This window comes from Cucumis sativus, chromosome 2, assembly GCF_000004075.3.
Source record: "Cucumis sativus cultivar 9930 chromosome 2, Cucumber_9930_V3, whole genome shotgun sequence".
NCBI classification, from domain to species: Eukaryota; Viridiplantae; Streptophyta; class Magnoliopsida; order Cucurbitales; family Cucurbitaceae; genus Cucumis; species Cucumis sativus.
Genome location: NC_026656.2, coordinates 7409938 through 7433669, shown reverse-complemented (window position 1 = coordinate 7433669; position 23732 = coordinate 7409938). Strand labels below are relative to the sequence as shown.

General features: G+C 33.0%; 4 protein-coding genes across 11 annotated transcripts; 1 reads left to right on the top strand and 3 right to left on the bottom strand.

The window, feature by feature from the left end:
- The first annotated feature begins 1656 nt into the window (after positions 1 to 1656).
- LOC101219634 (dynamin-related protein 4C) lies at positions 1657 to 17539 on the top strand. 5 transcript variants are annotated; one of them, XM_031881282.1, is made up of 5 exons: positions 1657 to 1811; positions 5073 to 5141; positions 11917 to 12043; positions 15069 to 16009; positions 16323 to 17539. In XM_031881282.1, the coding sequence occupies exons 4-5, from the start codon at positions 15085 to 15087 to the stop codon at positions 17402 to 17404; spliced, it is 2007 nt and encodes a 668-aa protein (XP_031737142.1). In that variant the 5' UTR covers positions 1657 to 1811; positions 5073 to 5141; positions 11917 to 12043; positions 15069 to 15084; the 3' UTR covers positions 17405 to 17539. The 5 variants fall into 5 exon arrangements, with proteins under 5 accessions (XP_031737142.1, XP_031737143.1, XP_011649036.1 ...); XM_031881283.1 differs by lacking the exon at positions 11917 to 12043 and having other exon boundaries at positions 5073 to 5110; XM_011650734.2 differs by lacking the exon at positions 11917 to 12043.
- LOC101220189 (sugar transport protein 10-like) lies at positions 2585 to 4633 on the bottom strand. Its single transcript, NM_001287460.1, is given in 5 exon segments — positions 2585 to 3055; positions 3286 to 3915; positions 3996 to 4226; positions 4228 to 4319; positions 4501 to 4633. Coding segments are annotated over 5 exon segments (1557 nt in total).
- Positions 7542 to 10108, bottom strand: LOC105434574 (sugar transport protein 10). Its single transcript, XM_011650733.2, has 4 exons — positions 9632 to 10108; positions 9128 to 9450; positions 8418 to 9047; positions 7542 to 8187 (listed from the first exon to the last, which is right to left on the bottom strand). Exons 1-4 carry the CDS (start codon positions 9762 to 9764, stop codon positions 7717 to 7719), a joined length of 1557 nt encoding a protein of 518 aa, XP_011649035.1. The 5' UTR covers positions 9765 to 10108; the 3' UTR covers positions 7542 to 7716.
- A 2029-nt stretch (positions 17540 to 19568) lies between the features above and the next one.
- LOC101219236 (mitotic-spindle organizing protein 1A) lies at positions 19569 to 22418 on the bottom strand. Of its 4 annotated transcripts, none has more exons than XR_004214584.1 (3): positions 22200 to 22418; positions 21514 to 21600; positions 19569 to 20041 (listed from the first exon to the last, which is right to left on the bottom strand). XR_004214584.1 is itself a non-coding variant. In XM_011650732.2 (2 exons), the coding sequence occupies exon 2, from the start codon at positions 20030 to 20032 to the stop codon at positions 19817 to 19819; it is 216 nt and encodes a 71-aa protein (XP_011649034.1). In that variant the 5' UTR covers positions 20033 to 20041; positions 20479 to 21351; the 3' UTR covers positions 19569 to 19816. The 4 variants fall into 4 exon arrangements, 1 of the variants encoding a protein (XP_011649034.1); XR_004214583.1 differs by having other exon boundaries at positions 21502 to 21600; positions 22200 to 22415; XR_004214582.1 differs by lacking the exon at positions 21514 to 21600 and having other exon boundaries at positions 22200 to 22365.
- Positions 22419 to 23732: the final 1314 nt, after the last annotated feature.

Here is a 23732-nt window from a genome sequence, read left to right as displayed (position 1 = left end):
TTTTCTTTAAATTACACCTCAAAGTCATATATATATATATCATTTTTATTTTTATCTCAACTTTTTTTAGCCATTTGCAATTTGAAGTGATTTTCTAACAAAAAGAAATTCAAAAACATAAAAATTAAAGTTAAAACAGTAACCAAAGGAACCTAAAGTACACTAAAATATTGTAATTCATTATTTATCTCATCTTTTTGTTTTCTTAGAAAGTTTAGATTTGTTGGTTCTAATTTATTACGCTTCATTTTTTAATAATGATTTTGTTCACCTCTCTTAAGAAATTTTAGATCAAGTAAATAAGTTTGAAATCAATTGAAGTTTGATCTCGGTTTCAAATTAAATTTAACCCATAAATTGACTAATTTGATGATGTGAAATATTTTTATGGTGACCATTAATTAAATAAAACAATTTGATTCAAATTGATATTAATATGAAAAATTTATGAAATCAACCTACTTTGTAACTAATATTTCATAAATGTCTTAAAATTCAAATATATTTCATGATTATATTCCGAAAACATTTTAGAACATTTTTAATCTTTTGATTTTCTTTTTCATATTTTAATTTTGTAAAATTTTTAAATACAATATATCATTTTTGGATTTATTACACAATCTTATTATAAAATATTATCTCTCCTTAATTATCTTTTAAATATTTAATTATTTTCTTATTAATATATTTCTAAATTTCTAAATTTATTTTTTTATTTAATTATTTTTCTGTGAATATTTTTATTTAATTATTTTCTGTTATATTCACTTACTATATAATATTTTCAATGAATGTCTTCCTTTATTTTAGAAGGCTTTGTTTATTTTCTTTCACATTCTTAACTAAAGTTTGACTACATCTACTCGACATCTCCACTATATGTTAGATGAAATAATACCAATGAATAAAATTAACAAATATTTAAATTTCAAATTTGATTGTTTATTTTCAAACATAATTAATGTGTTTAATTTCAATATTTAAATTTACATTGTACACCTGCATAATTTATTTTGACAAAAAAAAAAAGTTGATTAGTTTTTTATACAAAATATTGATTAGATTATATTTAAATTTAAATTTTCATATAAAACTAACCCAACAAACAATTTGGTGATAAATCTAATTATCTAATTACAATTCAATACCAGGAAGAATTTCATAGGGATTGAGGATGGGAATGGAGAATGACGCCTTCGTCCTACCCCGCCCTGTCCCCGAACATCCCTACTAACATGCATGTTTAAATTATTGTTTTTCATGAAAGTTTGGAGTTTTTTTTTTTAATTACAAATTTGAATTTTTTTTTAGAAAAAATATAGCTATGAATGAAAAATACTAAATATAAATATTTTCTATATTTTGTTATATTTGAAAATGGTTGAAATATTATATTGATAGATTTGAAAAGTAATATAATATTGGAAATTAGGAGGAAGCTCACCCTTTGAGGAAGCCATGAGATGAGTCCCTGTAGAGAATCAAAAGTAGTCTAAGGCCTAAGGCCATCAACTTCAGTGGTCGTCTCAAAGAAAACCCCAACTCCAATAGTTCCCTTCCAACCATCTAATAAATACTAATATAATATGTACGGAAAAGGGGAAAAGTTAATAAAGCAAGTAAATAGCTCACTCCCACGTCATCTCCATGACATATTCATACTCTTCCTTCTCCCAAAACCCAAAGCTTCAAACCCCCATTCTCCTCTTTCCTTTCTCTATAAAATTACAATCAAAAGAATCCCTCTACCTCTGCTTCTAAACAAGTCACCCTCTCTTCATCTTTCTCTTCCCAGTGTCTTCAAATTTGTAAGTGCATTTTATACTCTTTAATGCCTACTTTTGATCTGTGTTTTTGCTTTCTGGAAATGGCTTCTTTCTGTTTTGTCTAAACGTTGATCTTTGATGCATTTACATTTACTTCATTGTCATTACATGTTTCTCTTTGTTTCCCTAGAAATCTCTGTTTTGGGTAAAACGTTTTTTCGTTGGTGTTACTGTATGATCACCACCTGTTTATGTTTATTCTTGGTGACCCTAGTTTTCTCTGTGCTTTTCTGTTTGCTTCCATACAAAACTTTGTATGAGCTTTAGGAAGAAGGAAAGTGAAAATGGTGGAAATAAACTTGTGGGAGTGATTTGGGCATGCCCAAACACCTCCCACTCTGAATTTTCATGATGAGAAGGAATGCTAATTAGTGCTTTGTGAGGAAGCTCACTTGTAGAGTGCTTTCAGAAGGGACGATTGATTGGGAAGGACATTGAGAGCGAGTACAAAACCAAACTTCAAAATCATATACTTTTGTTTGTTTGTTTGTTTTTCTTACTAAACTGCCTATTATAATATCATTACCAAGCAATTTCAAATATACACAAGTTTATTTGCACCACATAAAAGCCCAAATTGTTGAGCATCTTAGAATGTATTCATCAAAATTGTGAGATGAGTTAACTTTATTGAGAATCAAAATTAAAACAACTCCTTACTCTCCTCTCCTTATTATAATTGTCTCATATTCTACCAAAAATCTCAATTCCAAGGACAGAATAAAGCTCATTGCTGTATTCTTGTAACGTCAAATTCAGACACCTTTGCCATACGGCTCCATACTAACATGATGGCCAATCACTGCATCTTCTGGAATGAACTTCCCCCAAAACCAATGTGCCCTCCATACGCTGTTCATTTCCTCAATTGGGACATTCTTGGTCTCAGGCAAAAACCAGTAAATGAAAATGGTCATAAGCGCCACAAACCCTGCAAAGAAATAGAAGAGACCGAACTTCATGTGGCAAAGCATCGAGAGGAACAATTGACCAATGACGAATGTCCAGAACATGTTCACCGACACATTTATAGCTTGTCCAGCTGATCGGATCTCTAGCGGGCAGATTTCACTTGGTACCAACCAACCCAGTGGGCCCCAAGACCATGCAAATCCTGCCACATATACACAGATTAGAGCCAGTAGGATGTCTGCGTCAATACCTCCTGACATTGATCCTTCACCATTGACTCCAAAGTTCTTCCATATCATGCTTCCCACCGCTATCTGGGAACGAATATGCAAAGTTGTGTTAGAGTTGGATAGTCTTTAGGATTTGAAGGAGTGTGAAATAATGATTTTACGGAGCAAGTAATAGGAATATCTTAAATATGTAGGTCAAAACGATATATGAGGTTTTGATTTTCAACTCCAACACCAGCATTTTGAATATATTGGTCTTAGACCTATCAACTTGAGCCTATGAATTAGTGTTAGTTCAGTACGTAGTTGATTACCTGGGAGATGAACATTTGGGCGCCTCCTTCCATGAACAAAAATTTACGACCAAACTTGTCAACTGTAACAATAGATACGATTGTAGCAAGGACGTTAACGGCACCGGATATAACGGCAGACATAAGTGAAGCACTGTCACCAAAACCTAGAGTTTTATAGAGAACAGGAGCATAAAATGTAATCACATTGATTCCTGTAAGCTGTTGGAAGAATGGGATGACACTGCAAATGACAAGTTGAGGCCTGTATCTTGGTTGCATGATGTTCTTCCATGGATGTTGCACTTTCTTTGCAGACTCACATGCATCGACGAGTTCTTGAAATTCAGCGTCAACATTATCCAACCCTCGAATTTTTTTCAACATCTTCCTTGCCTTCTCCATGTCGCCTCGCTCGAGGATTGAGTTAGGAGTGTCAGGTAGAAAGAATGCTCCAACAGTCATCATTATTGCTGGTACTGCTGCAAGAGCTAAAGAAAGCCTCCAACCCCAACCATTTTTAATTTGAGCCGTTCCATAGTTAACAAGATTTGCAACCAGAATACCTATGGTAATGGCCATTTGGAAACCGATATTCAGGGCTCCTCGAATCTTTGGTGGTGCCATTTCTGATAGATAAACTGGAACAGACTGCATTGTTGGAAAAGGAAACTTCAGATATTGTTTGGTACGACAGATTAGAAGATATATGATTGTAGGATCAGGATTACCTGATTGGCAAAGCCAACACCAACACCAAGTAACAAACGACCGATGATTAGCATTTCAACGTTGACGGCAGCACCATTTAAGATCGAACCCACCAAAAACACTGAACCTCCAGTGAGCATTGACATTTTCCTTCCAAATGCCCTGGTTACTACTGAAGCAAGGAAAGAAGCAGCTAGTGCTGCTAAGTATAGTGAAGATGTGAATAATGTGAGTAACTGGCTATCAAACTTGGCAGTATTGGTTCCCTCCAGCTGCCTTGGCTTGTTGTTCATAAACTGATGGAAAAAACTGCTTGAGGAAATGTTCCATTGAAGTCACCCCTCCTGAAAAGAGACAGAAAAGAACAATATCGTACCATATCATATTGGAGATTTGGAGATTTGTTGTAACATGAAGGTTGTAGCATATTTTAGCCTTTACATTTCTTAGTTCCTTAAAAAGTTTGAATCACTTCAAAAAAGACAAAAAACAAGACATAAAAAGAGAGTAGAAAACAATGCTAACCAGAAATTCCAAGATCATATCCAAAGATGAGACCGCCCATCGCGGCAACCAAACAAGTGATAATAACAAAAGTATTTACATTTCCTTCATGGTGCGCTCCACCACCTTGAGAAACAAATCCACCTCCCGCCATCTTTTTTCTTTTCTCTTAATTGTCTAATTTTTAGCCCAAGATAACATGTATCAGAGATTTTTTTTTTGTTATTTTCAACAAAAAAAAATTATAAACTGAAATGAAATACACACATAAAAAAGAAAAAAGAAAAGGATAAAAGAAAAAGAAAACCTTGTTTCTTAAGTTTTATTTTTCATTATTTTCTACCGTTTGAAACAAGAGTTGAGGTTTATATATGGCATTAAAGTGGTTGTTAATGGCTGGAGTTTGAAGAATTTGTGGATCTCATAACGACTTGTGCTGTAATTAAGGCTGTTAATTGGTTTTGAAAGTAGTTGAAAGTGATTTTAAGTGGCTGAGAAGTTTTACTCATTCAAGCTTCTTGGCGTATATACAATTCTGCCATTCAAATTTTAGCTACTGGTATTTTACCAAGTCCATTTGTTCTCAATTCTAGGACCAGCCTCGTCCGCACGGCATCAAACTTTCATAAGGGTACTCATTTACATTTACAAAAAGCAATTAGGTAATTATAACGGGTGACAATTTAAAATAATTGTAAATATAGCAAAACTTATCAATGATAAATTTATCAATGATAAACTTCTATCTTCACTTTGACAGATTTGTTATATTTACAATTTTTTTAAAATGTTGTTATACATTTAATTATTTTGAATCTAATTATTATATATGCAATTATTCCAAATATTTTTAATTTAATTGAATCTAATTGTTATATTTGCAATTATCTCAAACATTTATTTGATTGTTTACTAGACACTATGTTATCTAACTTAGTTTTTTTTTTCTTTTAGATTAATGATAGTTCATTTTTATTGTCAACCTGGATTTTTTTATATTTTTTGCAACAAACTGAATAGTGATCTTTAATCAATAAGTTGAGTATCATTGTTTTTTAGTATAACTATTGGGTGTTAACGATGGATTGAACCTTCTACCTTAAATGGAAGATTAACCAAATTATCATTGAACTAAGCTTACTTTGAGTATGATTGTTTTTTTATCAAAATAAAAAGAAAAAAAAAAAAATACTAAGTTGGATATCTTTAGTGGATCATGATAATGATAAAGCCTTTTAACCTTATGCCTCTCTTTTCAAACCATTTCTTTAGTCAAGGAGCTTAGGTCTTTATCTAAGTATTTTGCAAGACTACCATAAGATGTAATTTAATTTGAAATTAATAAAACAGAATGTAAAAATCATAATTAATTAAATAAAACACAAAAAAATAATCTATGGATACTTTACTTAAAAAACCTACTATCATGCAAGAGACAAAAACCAATAAAGCAAAATAACATAATCATAAAGTTCGAAAACACTCTTGATCTCTCAACTTTGAAAAAAAAGGTAATAATATAGTTAATGTATTTTTAACAATTTTTTTTCTGAATTTTAATAAACAGCAATTTTGGCCCTATATTTTATCATTTGTAACGATAGGTTTGTCCCTATTGTAAAAAATATTATTAAATTCTATTGAAATTTATTATTTAGGTGGATAGACAAATTGAGTAGGAATCAAATTTGTCGCTACTTAATAAAAATTAACATCTAAGGTTGTTGATAAGATTTATCATGATAAGGACTAAATCGTTATATACTAAAGATTCAATGATTAAATTGTTACAAAACTAAATGTAAATAAATTAAAGTTTAAGAAGTGAATAAGGACTAAATCGTTATATACTAAAGATTCAATGTTAAAATTGTTACAAAACTAAATGTACATAAATGGAAGTTTAAGAAGTGAATGGTTACTTCGGTAAAAGCTTGAGGGACAAAATAGTCTTTTTAACCTAAAATGAACTAATTAAAAAAATGTAAACACATCTAGCAAATTTATGGATATTTTAGTCCATATAATTTATAGAAGAAATATTTTGAAGGTTAATGTTTGAATTCTAATTCATGGCAGAGAATTAAACATTTAACCCCTTAGCTGAAGTTAATTTTCATTTTGGAAAATTCTTATAAATGTAAAACAAAATATTTACGAAATATTTACAAAATATATGATTAACCATTGTAGATTTCGAAGTTTTGGTGTAATTTGTAAACATTTTGGTTCATTTTGCTATTTAAAAAATACTCATTTAATTTTTAAAATTATTATGTAACGTTTTAATTTTTGGTAGTTAAACTCTTAGTTTCTAATTAAGAATTTTTTTATATTCCAAAGAACGGAAGAAACGGACTCTCTTTACAGAGGAAAGATGAAGTAAGTAATGAAAAACAGAATTATAATAAAACCCCTCGAAAACAACGAATATCCTTTTGTTTCCCTATCGGACAAAAGGCGACGAAAGCAGAACGAGACACAATAAGAGCTCTCCAAAACCATAAGAACTCAAACTATCTACATATTGTGTTCGTTCTGAGATGCCTCTATTTTCTTTGCTCTTTTCTGTTGGCTTTTAAAAAATCTTACGAAAAAATCAGTTTGAGAGGAAAATTATCTTCCCTTTTTTTTTTTTTTTCTGTACACGTCACTTGGTGTTCCTGCTATGAATATGATCACTACATGTTTGAGTATCTTCTTAGAGTATCTAAATTTCCTCTGTTCGCTTCTGTTTGGTTCTTCCTAGAGAACTTCATATGAGCTTTAGGAAGAAGGAAATATAAAATTATGGGAAAAAACTTGTGTGAGTGCTTTGGTCATAGTAAAACACCTAGCACTCTAAATTTTCATGTTGAGAAGGAATATAAATTCCTTTTTGAGAAAAGTCAATATCATTCTCAACTGCTTTGTGATGAAGCACAGTTATGGATTACTTTTACTGGAAATGATTGATTATGAAGCACTTCAAGATCCAATATAGAACCAAACATCAAAATCTTGTTTTTTACTAAACTGCTTATTATAACATCATTACAAAGCACTCTCAGAGGCACCCATAAAAGCCCAAATTGAGCATCTTAGAATGAGTTAGTCAAAATTGTGAGATGAGTCTACATTCATAAAGAATCGAAATTAAGACAACTCTCTTCTTATTTTAATTATCTCATATCCTACTAAAAATCTAAGTTCCAAACACAGAACAAATCTTATGGCTGTGTTGCTGCAACTTCTAAGTCAGACACCTTTGCCATACGGTTCCATACCAACATGAGGACCAATCACTGCATCTTCTGGAATGAACTTCCCCCAAAACCAATGTGCCCTCCATACGCTGTTCATTTCCTCAATTGGGACATTCTTGGTCTCAGGCAAAAACCAGTAAATGAAAATGGTCATAAGCGCCACAAACCCTGCAAAGAAATAGAAGAGACCGAACTTCATGTGGCAAAGCATCGAGAGGAACAATTGACCAATGACGAATGTCCAGAACATGTTCACCGACACATTTATAGCTTGTCCAGCTGATCGGATCTCTAGCGGGCAGATTTCACTTGGTACCAACCAACCCAGTGGGCCCCAAGACCATGCAAATCCTGCCACATATACACAGATTAGAGCCAGTAGGATGTCTGCGTCAATACCTCCTGACATTGATCCTTCACCATTGACTCCAAAGTTCTTCCATATCATGCTTCCCACCGCTATCTGGGAACGAATATGCAAAGTTGTGTTAGAGTTGGATAGTCTTTAGGATTTGAAGGAGTGTGAAATAATGATTTTACGGAGCAAGTAATAGGAATATCTTAAATATGTAGGTCAAAACGATATATGAGGTTTTGATTTTCAACTCCAACACCAGCATTTTGAATATATTGGTCTTAGACCTATCAACTTGAGCCTATGAATTAGTGTTAGTTCAGTACGTAGTTGATTACCTGGGAGATGAACATTTGGGCGCCTCCTTCCATGAACAAAAATTTACGACCAAACTTGTCAACTGTAACAATAGATACGATTGTAGCAAGGACGTTAACGGCACCGGATATAACGGCAGACATAAGTGAAGCACTGTCACCAAAACCTAGAGTTTTATAGAGAACAGGAGCATAAAATGTAATCACATTGATTCCTGTAAGCTGTTGGAAGAATGGGATGACACTGCAAATGACAAGTTGAGGCCTGTATCTTGGTTGCATGATGTTCTTCCATGGATGTTGCACTTTCTTTGCAGACTCACATGCATCGACGAGTTCTTGAAATTCAGCGTCAACATTATCCAACCCTCGAATTTTTTTCAACATCTTCCTTGCCTTCTCCATGTCGCCTCGCTCGAGGATTGAGTTAGGAGTGTCAGGTAGAAAGAATGCTCCAACAGTCATCATTATTGCTGGTACTGCTGCAAGAGCTAAAGAAAGCCTCCAACCCCAACCATTTTTAATTTGAGCCGTTCCATAGTTAACAAGATTTGCAACCAGAATACCTATGGTAATGGCCATTTGGAAACCGATATTCAGGGCTCCTCGAATCTTTGGTGGTGCCATTTCTGATAGATAAACTGGAACAGACTGCATTGTTGGAAAAGGAAACTTCAGATATTGTTTGGTACGACAGATTAGAAGATATATGATTGTAGGATCAGGATTACCTGATTGGCAAAGCCAACACCAACACCAAGTAACAAACGACCGATGATTAGCATTTCAACGTTGACGGCAGCACCATTTAAGATCGAACCCACCAAAAACACTGAACCTCCAGTGAGCATTGACATTTTCCTTCCAAATGCCCTGGTTACTACTGAAGCAAGGAAAGAAGCAGCTAGTGCTGCTAAGTATAGTGAAGATGTGAATAATGTGAGTAACTGGCTATCAAACTTGCAGTATTGGTTCCCTCCAGCTGCCTTGGCTTGTTGTTCATAAACTGATGGAAAAAACTGCTTGAGGAAATGTTCCATTGAAGTCACCCCTCCTGAAAAGAGACAGAAAAGAACAATATCGTACCATATCATATTGGAGATTTGGAGATTTGTTGTAACATGAAGGTTGTAGCATATTTTAGCCTTTACATTTCTTAGTTCCTTAAAAAGTTTGAATCACTTCAAAAAAGACAAAAAACAAGACATAAAAAGAGAGTAGAAAACAATGCTAACCAGAAATTCCAAGATCATATCCAAAGATGAGACCGCCCATCGCGGCAACCAAACAAGTGATAATAACAAAAGTATTTACATTTCCTTCATGGTGCGCTCCACCACCTTGAGAAACAAATCCACCTCCCGCCATCTTTTTGTTTTTCTTTGAATTTTCTAATTTTTAACCCAAGATTTTTTTTCTTGTTTTACAACGAAAATAAGTATACACAAAAAAAAGGAAAAGAAAAAAAAGAACAAGCCCTTCGTTTCTCAAGGTTTAGATTTCATTATTTGTTGAGTTTAGATTAAGAATGGAGGTTAATATATGGATTTGAAATGGGTGGGTTTGTAGAATTTGTGGCTCTCATAACTACATTTTGCTATAATTAAGGCTATTAATTTGTCTTGATGGTTACTGACTGTGACTATGATTGGTTGATGATTTTGCTGAACCAAACTTTTTGGGTATTTTAAAAACGTGGCAATCCATTACTTACTCCTCTAAAATTGGCAACCTTGACCAGAATGGATCTCTCTTTGCTATGAAATTTCCATTTTTGGTCAAGATTTTTAATTCTTGCATTTCTGATTGCAAATTTTGTAAATAAAATTTAAGGCTCAATATTAAATATTTGCCTTTGATGTTCAGATATGTTCTTGATTGTCCCTAATCACTTCATCATCTTTGTTGATCTTGTCTCCTTTTTTTTTTCTTTTCTTTTCAAATCTTATTTTTCACTATGGAATTTCTTCGCAAAATGATGAGATCACATGAAAATTCATTTTATTAACCTCTACGAAATAAGGGAGGAAGAATGTCATAGTAATTACTGTTTACTTAAGTTCACTTTGATAACTACACACATTTGAATTTGATGAAATAGATGAGTTCGCATGTAAAATTCATAAAACTATTCTTCATATTAAAAATCAGTTAGTAATAATAATAAAAGTATAAATGTGAGCATAGTTCATGAGTAATTGACAATATATTATTTTACTTGAGGTGTGTTTATGTGTTGTGCTAAAAGAAGGTAAAATAGTTTTGAAAAAGTCTAGAATAGGCATGGTGATGATGGTTTGCATTACTGCATGTGCATTTGCTCAATCAGTTTTTATTAAAAGAATTAATCACTATTTATTTTTCCAAACAATTGTGAAAACGTTCTTATAGAGTCTAAATCAATTTTCTTCCAAATTATCATCTCTCTTTTAGATTGAAATTGACGTAATAATTTTGGGATTCCGTTGTGCTTATCCATTTATCTCAGTCTGTGCACTCATCAGTTTTCTCTTCAATTGATTTAAATTATCAAAAACCCATGTCAGGATTATTCATTCCATGTTTTAATATTTTTGGAATAAATTCATATTAGATTAAAGACTAAACTATAACAAAAAATTTCGAAAATTTTCTTAGTATTTTTTTATGAATATAAACGTTTAGTACTTGTTTGAAAGTTATGTTTGAAGTTAATACTACTAATGCATGACTACTCTAAGTCTACCGTATGGAAATACATGTATGTATGTTCATATATGTATACATCTATTATGTGTATGTGATTAATTCGTTTAAAGTTATTTTGAGTTTGAAAATAACCGATTTTAAAGCATATCAAATATTTTAATATATCTCGTATTTGTTTAGTTCTCAACACTAATTTTCTCAAATAGGCTTAAACTTGAAGTCTTTTGTGCAATTGCACCAAATATCAAAATCAAAACCTCATTATGAGAAATTTTGGTCAATCCGAAACTGTTACTAAGTTAATGACTCATAAATTTGTTGAGTATGTAACTTGGTGGATTTGAACTCAAGACCTCTCTTTTTTGAATACGTACATGTGTTAGTTGAGTTGAGTTCAGGTTGGCTAATGAATCTTAAATTTGAAATCAACTATATAAATTTATAAGTTGTCACGGCTCATTATTTTAGGGGTAATTATATTTAGTGACAAGTTTAGGAATAATAATGAAGTATATAGTAACATTTTTAAAAATTTGCAAATATAGAAAAATTTATGAGTGATAGACTTAGAATTCTATCGTTAATCCTCTTATGTTTTACGATTAATATTTGAAATATGGTCTATCAGTGATAGACACAGATTTTGCTATATTTGCAAAATTTTGAAATCTTGTTATATATTTAATTAAAAGAAATAGTTGCAAATTTAACAATTAGATTTAAAATAATTAAGTATATAGCAACATTTTAGCATTTTTGCAAATATAGCAAAATTTATCAAATTCTATCAATGATAAGAGTTCATCACTAATAGACTACGTTGTAAATATAGGTCTATCACAGATAAACCAAAATTTAGTGGAAAAGGTCTACAAAGACCCAAGCTCAAGAAAAGGTCCCCTGTAACTCAAGGAGGTCACTCTTCATTTGGAGAATTTAGTTAAAGATTGAGCCTCAAGGTATTTAAGAATTAGACATTAAGTTATTGTCATTCACCAAAAGGAATCAAAAGTCATAGCGTTTGGTTGAAAGTCTACAAACTTGAGGAAAAAACTCTTGAGTGGATCATCAAGTTAGTAGTTGATCTAAGTCGATCAACTAGCCAAAGGCTGATCCACTTTATCAATAAGGCAAAGGCTAATCCAAATTGATCAACAAGCCAACGATAAATTTAAAATAATCAAAAGCCAAAAGTCGATTCACACTGAGTAACAAATTAAAGGTTGATCCAAATAATCAATAGGACTAAGATTGATTATCTAATTGAATATCATCAAGCCCAAAAGACAATCATCTAAGAAGATTAACAAGTCCAAAGGTCGATCCTCCCAAATTATTAAGCCTAAATGTTGGTATTCTAAAAAGATCAGCAAGTTGATCAACTAAGAAAACCAACAAGTGTATGAATTAAAGTTTAAGCATGCAAGGGAAATAATTAGTGGGTAAAAATTTCAACCTCGAACACGTATACTAAAAATTAAGGACAAAATCTCATGTGAACACTTCTCTTAAAACTTACCAAATACTAAAAAGAGGTATTTAATGATTAACACATGTTATACTACTAACATACAACCTTGTTAAATGATCGACTTAAAGTATGAATGACAAAATGTTTTAGGTAAGTTAGGTCTAAGTGCAAGCATACACAGTCGAAGAAGTAATAATTTCAAAGTATTCCAAGTATCGAACCCACAAAACTAACAATAGTTAAAGTTGTTTGTGGATGCGACTTAATAAAACCAGAGGTATCCAAAGTGAATTTGTGTTGTGAATTGACTAAAAATGTTATTTAAAACAATAGGCGATGATGATCAAACAGGGCTAACAATACTTCAACATTTTGGGCTTTACAGCAAAAGTGATGCTAACGTAGCACACAAAACTATTGAAGTATTCATACGTAAAAATCTACACATGTTTGGTCTTGTATCAAGTTTCTTTAGGAGTTCGAAGAAGCTACTACCTAATGTTTCTATGGGTAGAATAGAAATCTTAGATTATTTAAAGTTCAATTTCTTTACCCTAGGGTGCTCCTTATTCCTAAAGTAACATGACTTTTCCTATTCATAGGTAGCTTTAAGTTTCATATCCTTTTGTGACATCTATTTACACCCTAGTCTTTCCAACACTCGAGTTACACTAGTTTGCTAAATTAAGTGATCAGGTTTTTTTAACATAGCTTTCGATAAAATCAACAAAAAGCAACATAATGGTGTGATCACGCCAGTACTTAAACTATACAAACCTTAAATAAGAAATTGCAAATAAGCTAACTTAACAGCTTTATAGTTTAATAAAAATAATCTGAAAAAAATGTAAAACGTGAGCCTTGAACTTCGATCCAGAAGAGTTGAGAGATAGTTTCACTTCTAGGCTAATTTCTAATATTAATATTATTTAGTTCCTTCTGTATATATATTATATAAAGAGTACAAAGTTGAAGACGTACTCTCAATAGGTGTGCATGTCAGTCACTTTGGCCTCTTAAAAGATATTTTATGTGCTCTATTACCATATCTCTTAGCAAGTAAGAAAAAAAATCAAATCATTTTTCAAAGTAAAAAACACTATAAAATTTATAAAAGAAAAAAAGGAAAGAAAAAGAAAAAGTTTGTGAAAGGATTCTTGACCTTCATTGCAATCTACACAAAAACCAAACTTTGGTTGCCGCAAAGCTTTCGATTTATGAGATCTTGGAGACAAGAAATAGACAATCCAATAAGCATAAGAACTTTTCTTTTCTCCACTCTTTATTCCTCTCCTTTTCTTTTTGCAAAACAATATGCCACTACCAATGGCTTCACAAGTGTTCTTCTTTATCCTTTTATAATTTACTTTTAAGATAGTTGTAAATGAAACAATTAGAAGTAAAGTATTAGCATATATACAAACACGATGTACTAGGATTTGCATATATAGTAAAATATAGATTTAGCTTTCATAGTCTAGCAATGATAGGCTATACTGTTATTAGGATTCTACATTAGAGATAAAACTCATTAGCTACAACAAAGTATATCACCAATAAATTTTGCTATATTTGTAATTCTTAGAAAATGTTGTTATGAACTGATTAAATATAACAATTAGACAATCCAATAAGCATAAAATCCCTAAACCTACTGTGATTATTCTCTAGTTTTTAAGATAGAAAAACCTAAGGAAAAGTCTTTGCTAGATTGGTTAACCATTTCTCATTTCTTCCTCCCTTGAATTCAAATTACCATAAAAAATTAATTTCACATCTGAAAACCTTTTGAATTATTTCGTTCTAAACTTTATCTTTTTTGTCTTTAAACTTTCATGTTTATGTTTATGTCTAATAAGTAATTGAAATTAACTACTATGGGTCGATTTAGTTGTAAAAAGGAAACACAATCTTAATAAAATAGTGAAGAGGTCAGTTATTCAATCCATCGTGATCATCCACTTAGAAATTAATTTTCTACTAGTTTTCTTGTCACTAAGTGTTGTTGGGTTAGGCGGGTTGTTCCATGAGATTAGTTGATATGTGTATAAACTAGTCTGCACAGCCACAGATATCAAAGAAAGTGTATCAAATTTAAAATGTATCTTACAACTTCATAAACTATTGTGTCTAATAGGTAACTTTCAAAATGTTAAATATCCAAAATTTCAATTTTATGTCTAACACAACCTTTACTTTATATCATTAGATTCATAGCACTATAAAAATGTTGGAATAGTTCATGGACTTGTTAGACTTAAAGTACCAAAAATTTAGACTTAAGCAACTTATTTCTCGAGTATAGCTTGTAATTTAACCCCTTTATAATAGAATAAAATACTTATGAAATAAAAACAATAATACAACATTCAAACTGACAAATAAAATAAGGAACAGGAAGCAATATTGAAATGATTGTTATATATATTTACTTGCTCATGATGAATAAGAAAGTATGAACTTGTTTATAATCTCTCTTTTCAAATTCTAACTATGTCTTCTTGCCTCAACAGAGCCTGCAGACAAAGAATGGCACAGTACAGTAATGGTAGCTCATCTGTTCATCAAGGAGAATCAAGCGGCCTCAGCCATTCAGTGTCGGTTCCACCCCTGATCATTTCCTACAATGATCGCATTCGTCCTCTACTTGATGCTGTCGACAAGCTTCGTCACCTCATGATCATGAGAGAAGGCATCCAACTGCCTACCATAGTTGTTGTTGGTGATCAGTCATCCGGTAAGTCAAGCGTCCTCGAGTCGTTGGCTGGGATCAGCATACCTCGAGGTCAAGGCATCTGCACCAGGGTCCCTCTGATAATGAGGCTCCAAAACAACCCTGATTCCGAACCCGAGCTTGTTTTGGAGTACAACGGGAAAATGATCCACACCGAGGAATCCTTCATTGCTGAAGACATCAGTACAGCTACAGAGGAGATTGCTGGCAGTGGCAAAGGGATATCGAAAACGCCACTGACTTTGATTGTGAAGAAAAATGGTGTTCCTGATCTTACGATGGTTGATCTCCCCGGAATTACAAGAGTGCCTGTTAAAGATCAGCCTGAAGACATTTATGACCAAATAAAAGATATAATCATGGAACATATCAAGCCAGAAGAGAGCATCATCTTGAATGTCTTGTCTGCGACAGTTGATTTTCCAACTTGTGAATCGATACGGATGTCTCAAAGTGTCGACAAGACGGGAATGAGAACGTTGGCAGTTGTGACCAAGTCTGACAAGGCACCAGAAGGCCTACACGAGAAGGTCACTGCGGACGACGTCAATATCGGCCTTGGTTATGTTTGCGTTAGGAACCGAATTGACAATGAGACGTATGAGGAAGCTCGAGTTGCAGAAGCCAAACTGTTTTCAACTCATCCTCTTCTTTCCAAGATTGACAAATCTGTTGTGGGCATTCCAGTTTTGGCTCAGAAGTTGGTGCAAATTCAAGCAGGTATCCAAACTAATAACTCACTCAAAAGCTTAGTTTCTATTAGATAACCATTTTGTTTTTGTTTTTTGGTTTTTGAAAATTAAGTTTATTTTCTCTAGATTTTGTACCATGATTTTCATCATTCTTAAATAAAAGAGTCTAATTCTTAACTAAGTTCCAAAAACAAAAAAAGTTTTAATATTTTTTAGTTTTCAAAATTTGACTTGGTTTTGAAAACATAGAACTTTAAATGTGAAAAGGGTGTTCATAGATTTTCATAAACTAAAAACTATTACCAAATGGGACCTGATGTTATTTGTCAATCTTGTTACAGGTAGCATAGCAAGATGCATGCCGGAAGTTGTCAAGCAAATTAACGAGAAGTTAGCTACAAATATTGCTGAGCTCAACAAGATGCCGAAGAAACTATCGACAGTCGCTGAGGCAATGACAACATTTATGCAGATCATTGGACAAGCGAAAGAGTCCCTCCGGAAAATTCTCCTTCGGGGAGAGTATGATGAGTTTCCCGATGATGAAAAGATGCATTCGACAGCCAGGATGGTTGAAATGATCAATCAGTTCTCCAATGAGCTCCACAAGTGCATCGGAACCGACAACACTGCTAACTTTCTAATAGAAGAGATCAAAGTCTTGGAGGAATCCAGAGGCATTGGACTTCCCAATTTCCTTCCCCGTGCCGCCTTCCTCTCGATTCTGCAGAGGAAAGTGAACTTAATATCAAATTTACCAGTTGAGTTTGTGATGAAAGTTTGGGATTACATTCAGGTCATTGTCCTTGCCGTGTTGATGCAGCATTCTGAACACTATCCACAGCTCCAGCAGCCCATCAGACGAGCAGGGAAAAGCGTCGTCGAAGGGATGAAAGATCGATCGATGAGTTGGATAACAGAGGTTGTAGAAATGGAGAAGCTCACCGACTACACCTGTGATTCTGCATACACAACAGAATGGAACAAGCTCATGACCCAGCAACAGACATTCTTAAATCAGGTGCTGAGAAATGATTACCGCCCAGCTACTGTATTCCTGGAGGGGTTTGGAAACATCGAAGTGGGGAATTTGTGGGAGCATCCAGACGTTCTTCAGCAGGCTTTTGATCTGAAGATGAGGATGACAGCATACTGGAAGATTGTATTGAGGAGAATGGTGGACAGCACGGCGCTGTACCTGCAGTACGGTTTGCAGAATCTGGTGAACAAGGAGATCGAGAAAGAGACAATCGGGGAGCTGATGAGTCCATCTGGGGGAGGGATCGAGAGGATGTTGGAGGAGTCACCATCGTTGTCAGTGAAGAGGGAGAAGCTGAAGAAGAGTATCAAGTTACTAAAGGAATCCAAGGAGATTGTTGGGAGCATTGTGGATTCTGTTTCTGTCTCTTACATTGGTGAGTGAGTGAAGTGATTTCATTTCATGCTGCTTTCCATTTTAAATGCTTTGGAATTGGAGTTTCCCTTTTATAATGTACTTTTCACTTTCCACTTTGTGTTTTCTTTAATGGGAACTAAGGATGCTTAAATATTAACCACATAGACGACATATATTATCAATTAGAAAACAAATAACCAAGTTAAGCACTTTTATTAACATAATAATTACGTTTTAAAATGATATAATTAAACTAACAATTTTAATTTTTGAATTGTAAATTTGGAACCAGCAATAGCTCTAAAACAATCTCTCTATTTATATAACTCTATTTAGTATTTGCTCCTTGAAATTGAACCACTTAATATGCTCTATGTTCATCTTCCTTCATTCTTGCATGGGATCTTCTTCACATCCTTGAACAAATGCCATTAGAAGTTTAGAGAGAAAGATGAGAGATAACAACTTAAGGTTGTCTAAGCTAGGAAGCACCAACACTTTTTAAGATGGTCAAGTGTCGATATCGAACACACACCAGCACGACCCCAACACGTGTCGGACACGTCAATTGGATTGTCAATTATTTTATCATTATTATTTAATTTCAGATAGACCCAGACACGATTGGAACGCTTCTACAACATGGAACTGAAAAATCTTTCTAAAACTAACATTTTAAAAGTGCAAATGCGTAGCCCAATGACAGACCATCAATCCCACATCTTAGGCTTATTATTATCGTCTCTGCCCTTTTCTTTTCCTTAAAGACAGACCTCCCACAACCATAATGTCCCTCATTTCCCCACGTCCAAATGGTCACACCCAACATTCACATCCAAACCTTCACACATAAACTCATGAATTCTGATGTTTAACTTGTTTTGATGTTTTCAAATGGAATATTATACAATATATTTATATACATTACATATATTTAATTTTTTAATAAAAAATAATGTATCCCCAATGTGTCGTGTCCTACTTTTTTGAAAATTTGTGTCTCTATTTGTTGTGTTCCAGTGTTTGTGCTTCCTAGTGTATTAGTAAGTTATTGTTGTTTCGTACTGTTTGATTATGTTGTGCGATGATATGAAGGAAATCATGATGCATACATTTTTTTTCTATTCAATCCCAAATGTAAACTTAAATAGGTTTTTAATGAGTCCAAAGTCGAACACAAGAAAATTGTCATCTTTTACTATGAGTTAAGGTTTTAGCCTTTTCCAACATAAGCTATAAATAATTTGAATCAAGTTGTGTTACGCATTCTAAATTAAATTAAATAACTAATGTCTTGGTGATATGTGATGGGTATGTATGGTCAGAAAACAATCAGTCTCGTAATTAAGTAGGCTTTGGATTGTAGGACGAATATATGATTATCTAGGGTTAAGAAGCTTTTCTTTAATCATTTAAATAAATAAAGATAAGAATCATGCGCCCAATTACTAATTAAGGTAAGCACTTTTTTGCTCCTCAATCCCATAAATACTATATTTCTAGATATAAATGATGTATTAATACTATATTTCTAGATGTAAATGATGTATTAGTATGCAAGAGACTTAAGCTTATTACTAAACTCGGTTCCATCTTCATTTAACTTGATCTCAACTACTTACTCGAGAGAGTAGTTAACTATCCTTACTTGAATTGCTCTTTCTGACTCGAGCACTTAACTATTACAAAGGTTAAATAAAATGATAGTTGTCCATGCTTATTCTATCATGTTGAATCTAACTTCCTAATGCGCTCATAAATTTAGCTACTCAGTGCATGGTAGAGAATAGAGATGGAGGCATAATAATATTTGTTTACAAAAATCAGATTTTCTAATACAATCACAAGATGAAAGCAATATGAGACGGAAAAGGGTGAAACTCAAGTCGTGGATCACAATTTCTCAATTTCTTGCTTTTCTCAATTGATCAATGACTATGAAAGCCTCTACGACTGATAGGTGAACAAATGGTGATGGTGATATGGGAATTTAGTAGAGTTTCAGCACTCGAATGTGTGTGCCTTAATTTGTGTGTCTTAGTGATTTTCAATACTAGTATTTATAGGCCTTCAGACGCTCATCGCCCAATAAGCATGTTCCTTGTCTTTCGATGGCCATTTGCACACTTGTGGGATCCATCCATGGTACGTTCAGGTAGAATACTCCCTCACTCTCATTCCAACAGATCTGTATAGAATACATGTGTGCCAATTCTGTTATTTTGACAAAATCAGCTAAACAAGCAATCTGTAAAGCAACAGAATGGAGAAGAAGGGATGAACACAAGATTATGAATAAATTGAACATTCTAAACACCAAGCCCACATCTATCACAAGATGCCATCAAGCAAGCTACATATATAGAAACATTGTTAAAAATACACATTTGTATTTCAACTTTCATCAGAAGAACAAAGTTGTTTCTTTGCTTGGGGAACTTATGACTTGTTACTGGATACGATGGTGTCTGATGAGGGTGGCTCCCGCCGTAATTCCTTGACCACAGCAGCCAGAGCTTCAGGGTTCACACCCATGTCACAGAGAGCAATGAGGACAGAGAGAGTGTGCCGATCGATCCCAGCATCAAGTACATTAGACATATGAAATGCAAGGTCTAGTGATTCTCGAGCAGTTCGTGCAGCCTCTTGATCCATTTAGATAATCTAATAAAGAAGAAAATTACGTTATACAAAATTTTCAAGTCTTTCTAAAATTATTTTAACAATGGTATAAACAGGGATTTGAACATTCCAATGATAAAACTATAAATCATCCAAACTTGGAAAGTTGAATGTAATCCCTATTATCTTCAAAAACACAAAGAGAAACAAGTTTCAAGACATTCAGGTAAAAGTTAGTGAGGTGTCTCAATTACCACAGTACAGGAAAAGGAAAAACGCTCCTGTCTAGAATAGCCAGAGCAACGTGCAATTTTCATTAAATCTTTCCTTGTTTCTTTATTCAAATCATTCATGAACAAAGTAGAAAAATAATTTAATTACATATCCAGTCATATGTGCAAAGATAAATCAAGAAATAAGAATGTCAATGTTTCAGAAAATATAAACGCAGCAAGGTTTCCTATACTATAAATGGTTACCATTTCTAAAAGTAGTTCCATTTTCATTGATACATTCTCGTTCCGTTAGCAAAATCAGGCCTCTTTGTGTGTGTACCCACTCATAATATACGTTTCATCTAAGATTTTAGCACAAAAGAATGAACATATGTGTGTGAAAATATGTGACACCAATCACCTAAAAAACCAATGTGTTAAGAAAGGAGACAGTGAGGGGGGAAGAGAAATTTAGCTAAAGGAGAAAACAGAAGCTACTGTACAACAAGGGGTAAATTCTAGGGCTGTGAGAAATTGCTTATCTTGCCGCTCGAATTATGAAATTCTAATTGAGTCATTCCTTAGATCGAAAATAGAAAAGGGCTCAAAGCCCTTCCTCTGTACTTCTTTTCTTTTTCTTTTTTTTCCTTCAATGTATTGTATCGATCCAACTTTTTGAGACAAACACACGACCAACAAGGAGACAACAGCTTGAATTAGAGAAAACATAAGTAAATAATAGAAACATCATTGAATAAATTTGTTCAAACTAAAATAAATTTTCCATTTGTGATCACTGGGAGAAACAATGAAGAAAGAGATTTATAAAAATGAGGACAAAATTGCCAGTTCTGAAACTATGCCTTATAAAACTGAAAATGTTTAGAAATTTGAACAAAGGTAGAAACAACATCACTACAAGTCATAATCCCATGCCACCATAAATCCAGATCCACTTAAAACCTAAAACAACCGTTCCAAACTATGTATAACCAAGAATAATGGTTATTACTGTTTTATCTAAAAGTATTAGTTTCATTTCATCATTTCAATGAGGCTTGAAGGGAAAAAAAAAAAAAAAAACTGAATTTCCAACAACTATAATTAATCCGAAAGGGATCTAAAGTCCACAGCAAAACGTACTCTTGATCTTGTTGGACAGTGGATGAAACACTTCAAAATCAAGATGCTATAACAAAAACAGAGTGGGTAACTTGTAACTTAATCTCTTGCCAAAAACTTAATGAAGTTCCAAGAATATCCACAAACTTAAAAAAAAAAAACTACCAACACTCTAACCGGCTAGAATCACTACAGCGGTTGGGCGTTGGACGGCGAAGATGCGACAAGATAACCGAAGAATATGAACCAACAAAGGAAGAAGTTCTGCAAAACCAAAACCCATGAGAGAGAGAGAGAGAAACGAGGGTTAGACAGAGACTGAATGGAAACCCACCAAAGCGTGGGAAACCAATCTGTCCTCTTTAAGCCCAAATTCTTTCTCCAACTTTCACTTTAATAAGTTCAAAGCACCTCAATTTAATTCAAATTGGACTTAGGAAACCCAATAATTTGGAAAAAGATAACTTGAAGTTCAGAGAACGGTATAAAATAACCACAAAAACAGCACCATTTCAACAAAATTTCGAGTAGTGCATAAACCTAAAATGAAAGTTCCCAATGTAATCGAAATTCAGAGTTGCAGAAACCAGGAATCGAATCAAAGAAAATAACAAGGATTCAATCGCGACTATATTCATTGAACTGCTGAGCTTAATAATCCAAACCAGAAGCATGTTTTAGCGATCGTTTTGAATCTCTGGATTGGTGTAATTCAAACAAAAAACCAAAAAGAAAAAGAAAAGAAAACCCTAGTGCGCATGCAGAGGGAAAACAAGAAGATTGAATGTATAAAAAGGATGATTAGAAGAGTATGAATTAGAACATAAATGGAAAGAAAAGGGAAATATAAGATTTGATGATACCAGTTTGAAGAGAAGGAGGATGTAAAGAATTGAGATGAAGTTTGAATATGAAGAGAGGGGGAAGGAGATGAGTATTGAGTATTGAGTATTGAGTATTGAAATGGACTCAAATTATGATGCTCAAATAATTTCGGTATTATAAATCTTAGAACATATAAAAGCAGAAAAAGGGAAAATATTTATATGCTCATTTAAAGCCATACTTTACAATCACACCTCCTCATGTTTGTGTGTGTAAGCTATCTTTCATTCTTTTTCTTTTCATTTAATTTTACCTTTCACAAATGGTAACAATATAAAATCTCCACTAACCTACACCTCCTGACAAAAGCATAACCATATCATTCTTATAAATACGGTTAATTACGTCTAATTCTTTAACTATCGTCAATTTCTCTGACATAGTTCAACCCTTGAAATCAACCTTTAGAAGTCTAATTTTTCTACTTACTCTATCTATAAAGAATGAGTAAATTTCTTATTGTGTAGTTTTTTTGTGTATATTATATCATCTCTTCAATCAAAATGAGATGAATGTGGACAAAAAGCTTGTTAGAAAGACTACAGAACTAAGTCCTTGGAAGAGGCTTTGTCACCGTAACTGCCCAAACTTTTAGTGAATTTTTATTAATTATCTTAAATTATTTGGTAAGATAATTTGTGTTGGAATCGATGAAAATTTTAAAATAACTAATTTATTGGATAAGATTTTGTTAATTAAAAAATTGAAATTTGAGTTTGATTTAGGATGTTGAAAAGGAAAAAGCTTGTTACTGTCGAATTGGAATTAATTAAGTAAATATATATGTGGGTGGGTATGTATACTTAATTAATAATTTATTTATTTTTTTCATGAAATATGATATTAATTATTTACACGAAACCAAATCATTAATATGAAAAAGTAAAATTAATTATATAATGAAATATAATTATAATTTTCGAAAAATAAAATAATTTGTTGACCTCCCTTCAAGTTGAAAGTTCGTTTTCAAACGGTTGGATTTAGAAATTATTGGTAAGTGATTTTCCCACTTGAGTCGGAGACAATCAAAAGTAAATAATTATTTTTTTTCTAGTTATGAAACCATATAAGCATGTTATTGTATAATGAAATAACTTGTGTGTTATATTAAGGATATTATTTACATTGAGAAACTTTGGACTGACATTATGCTAAAGCCTATCTATTGTTAATTTGATGTTAAGATTAGCGGTGATTGTTAATGCTCGTGACATGTTTATGTAACCTTATGTTTTGTGCTCCTTCGAGACCACTACTTATGATATGATTTGTGTTCTCTCGGGTTCATTGCCTACACCATGTTATTTGTACATTATATCTATGTTGAAGCAAGTAATTAGTTGTTCATCTAAAAGGTTCTGGTAAGGCATTTATTGAGTATTTTTATATTCATCCTTTCTTATTTCATCTTTTTCAAGTAAGACGAGTGTTGAGTAAGACCCATGATCGTGTAATTTGGATTTAGAGGAGATAAGAGGATTGCTTCTGCTCATATTTGTTTTCAAATT

What these genes read in the sequence shown, in the direction of transcription:
- LOC101219236 (XM_011650732.2), bottom strand. Translation starts at nt 20,032, where the DNA reads ATGGATCAAGAGGCTGCACGAACTGCTCGAGAATCACTAGACCTTGCA.
- LOC101219634 (XM_004138852.3), top strand. Translation starts at nt 15,085, where the DNA reads ATGGCACAGTACAGTAATGGTAGCTCATCTGTTCATCAAGGAGAATCA. An exon ending in GTTGGTGCAAATTCAAGCAG is followed by an intron (nt 16,010 to 16,322) that starts GTATCCAAACTA and finishes ATCTTGTTACAG; the next exon opens with GTAGCATAGCAAGATGCATG.
- LOC105434574 (XM_011650733.2), bottom strand. Translation starts at nt 9,764, where the DNA reads ATGGCGGGAGGTGGATTTGTTTCTCAAGGTGGTGGAGCGCACCATGAA. An exon ending in ATATGATCTTGGAATTTCTG is followed by an intron (nt 9,451 to 9,631) that starts GTTAGCATTGTT and finishes GTCTCTTTTCAG; the next exon opens with GAGGGGTGACTTCAATGGAA. An exon ending in CCCAAATGTTCATCTCCCAG is followed by an intron (nt 8,188 to 8,417) that starts GTAATCAACTAC and finishes ATTCGTTCCCAG; the next exon opens with ATAGCGGTGGGAAGCATGAT.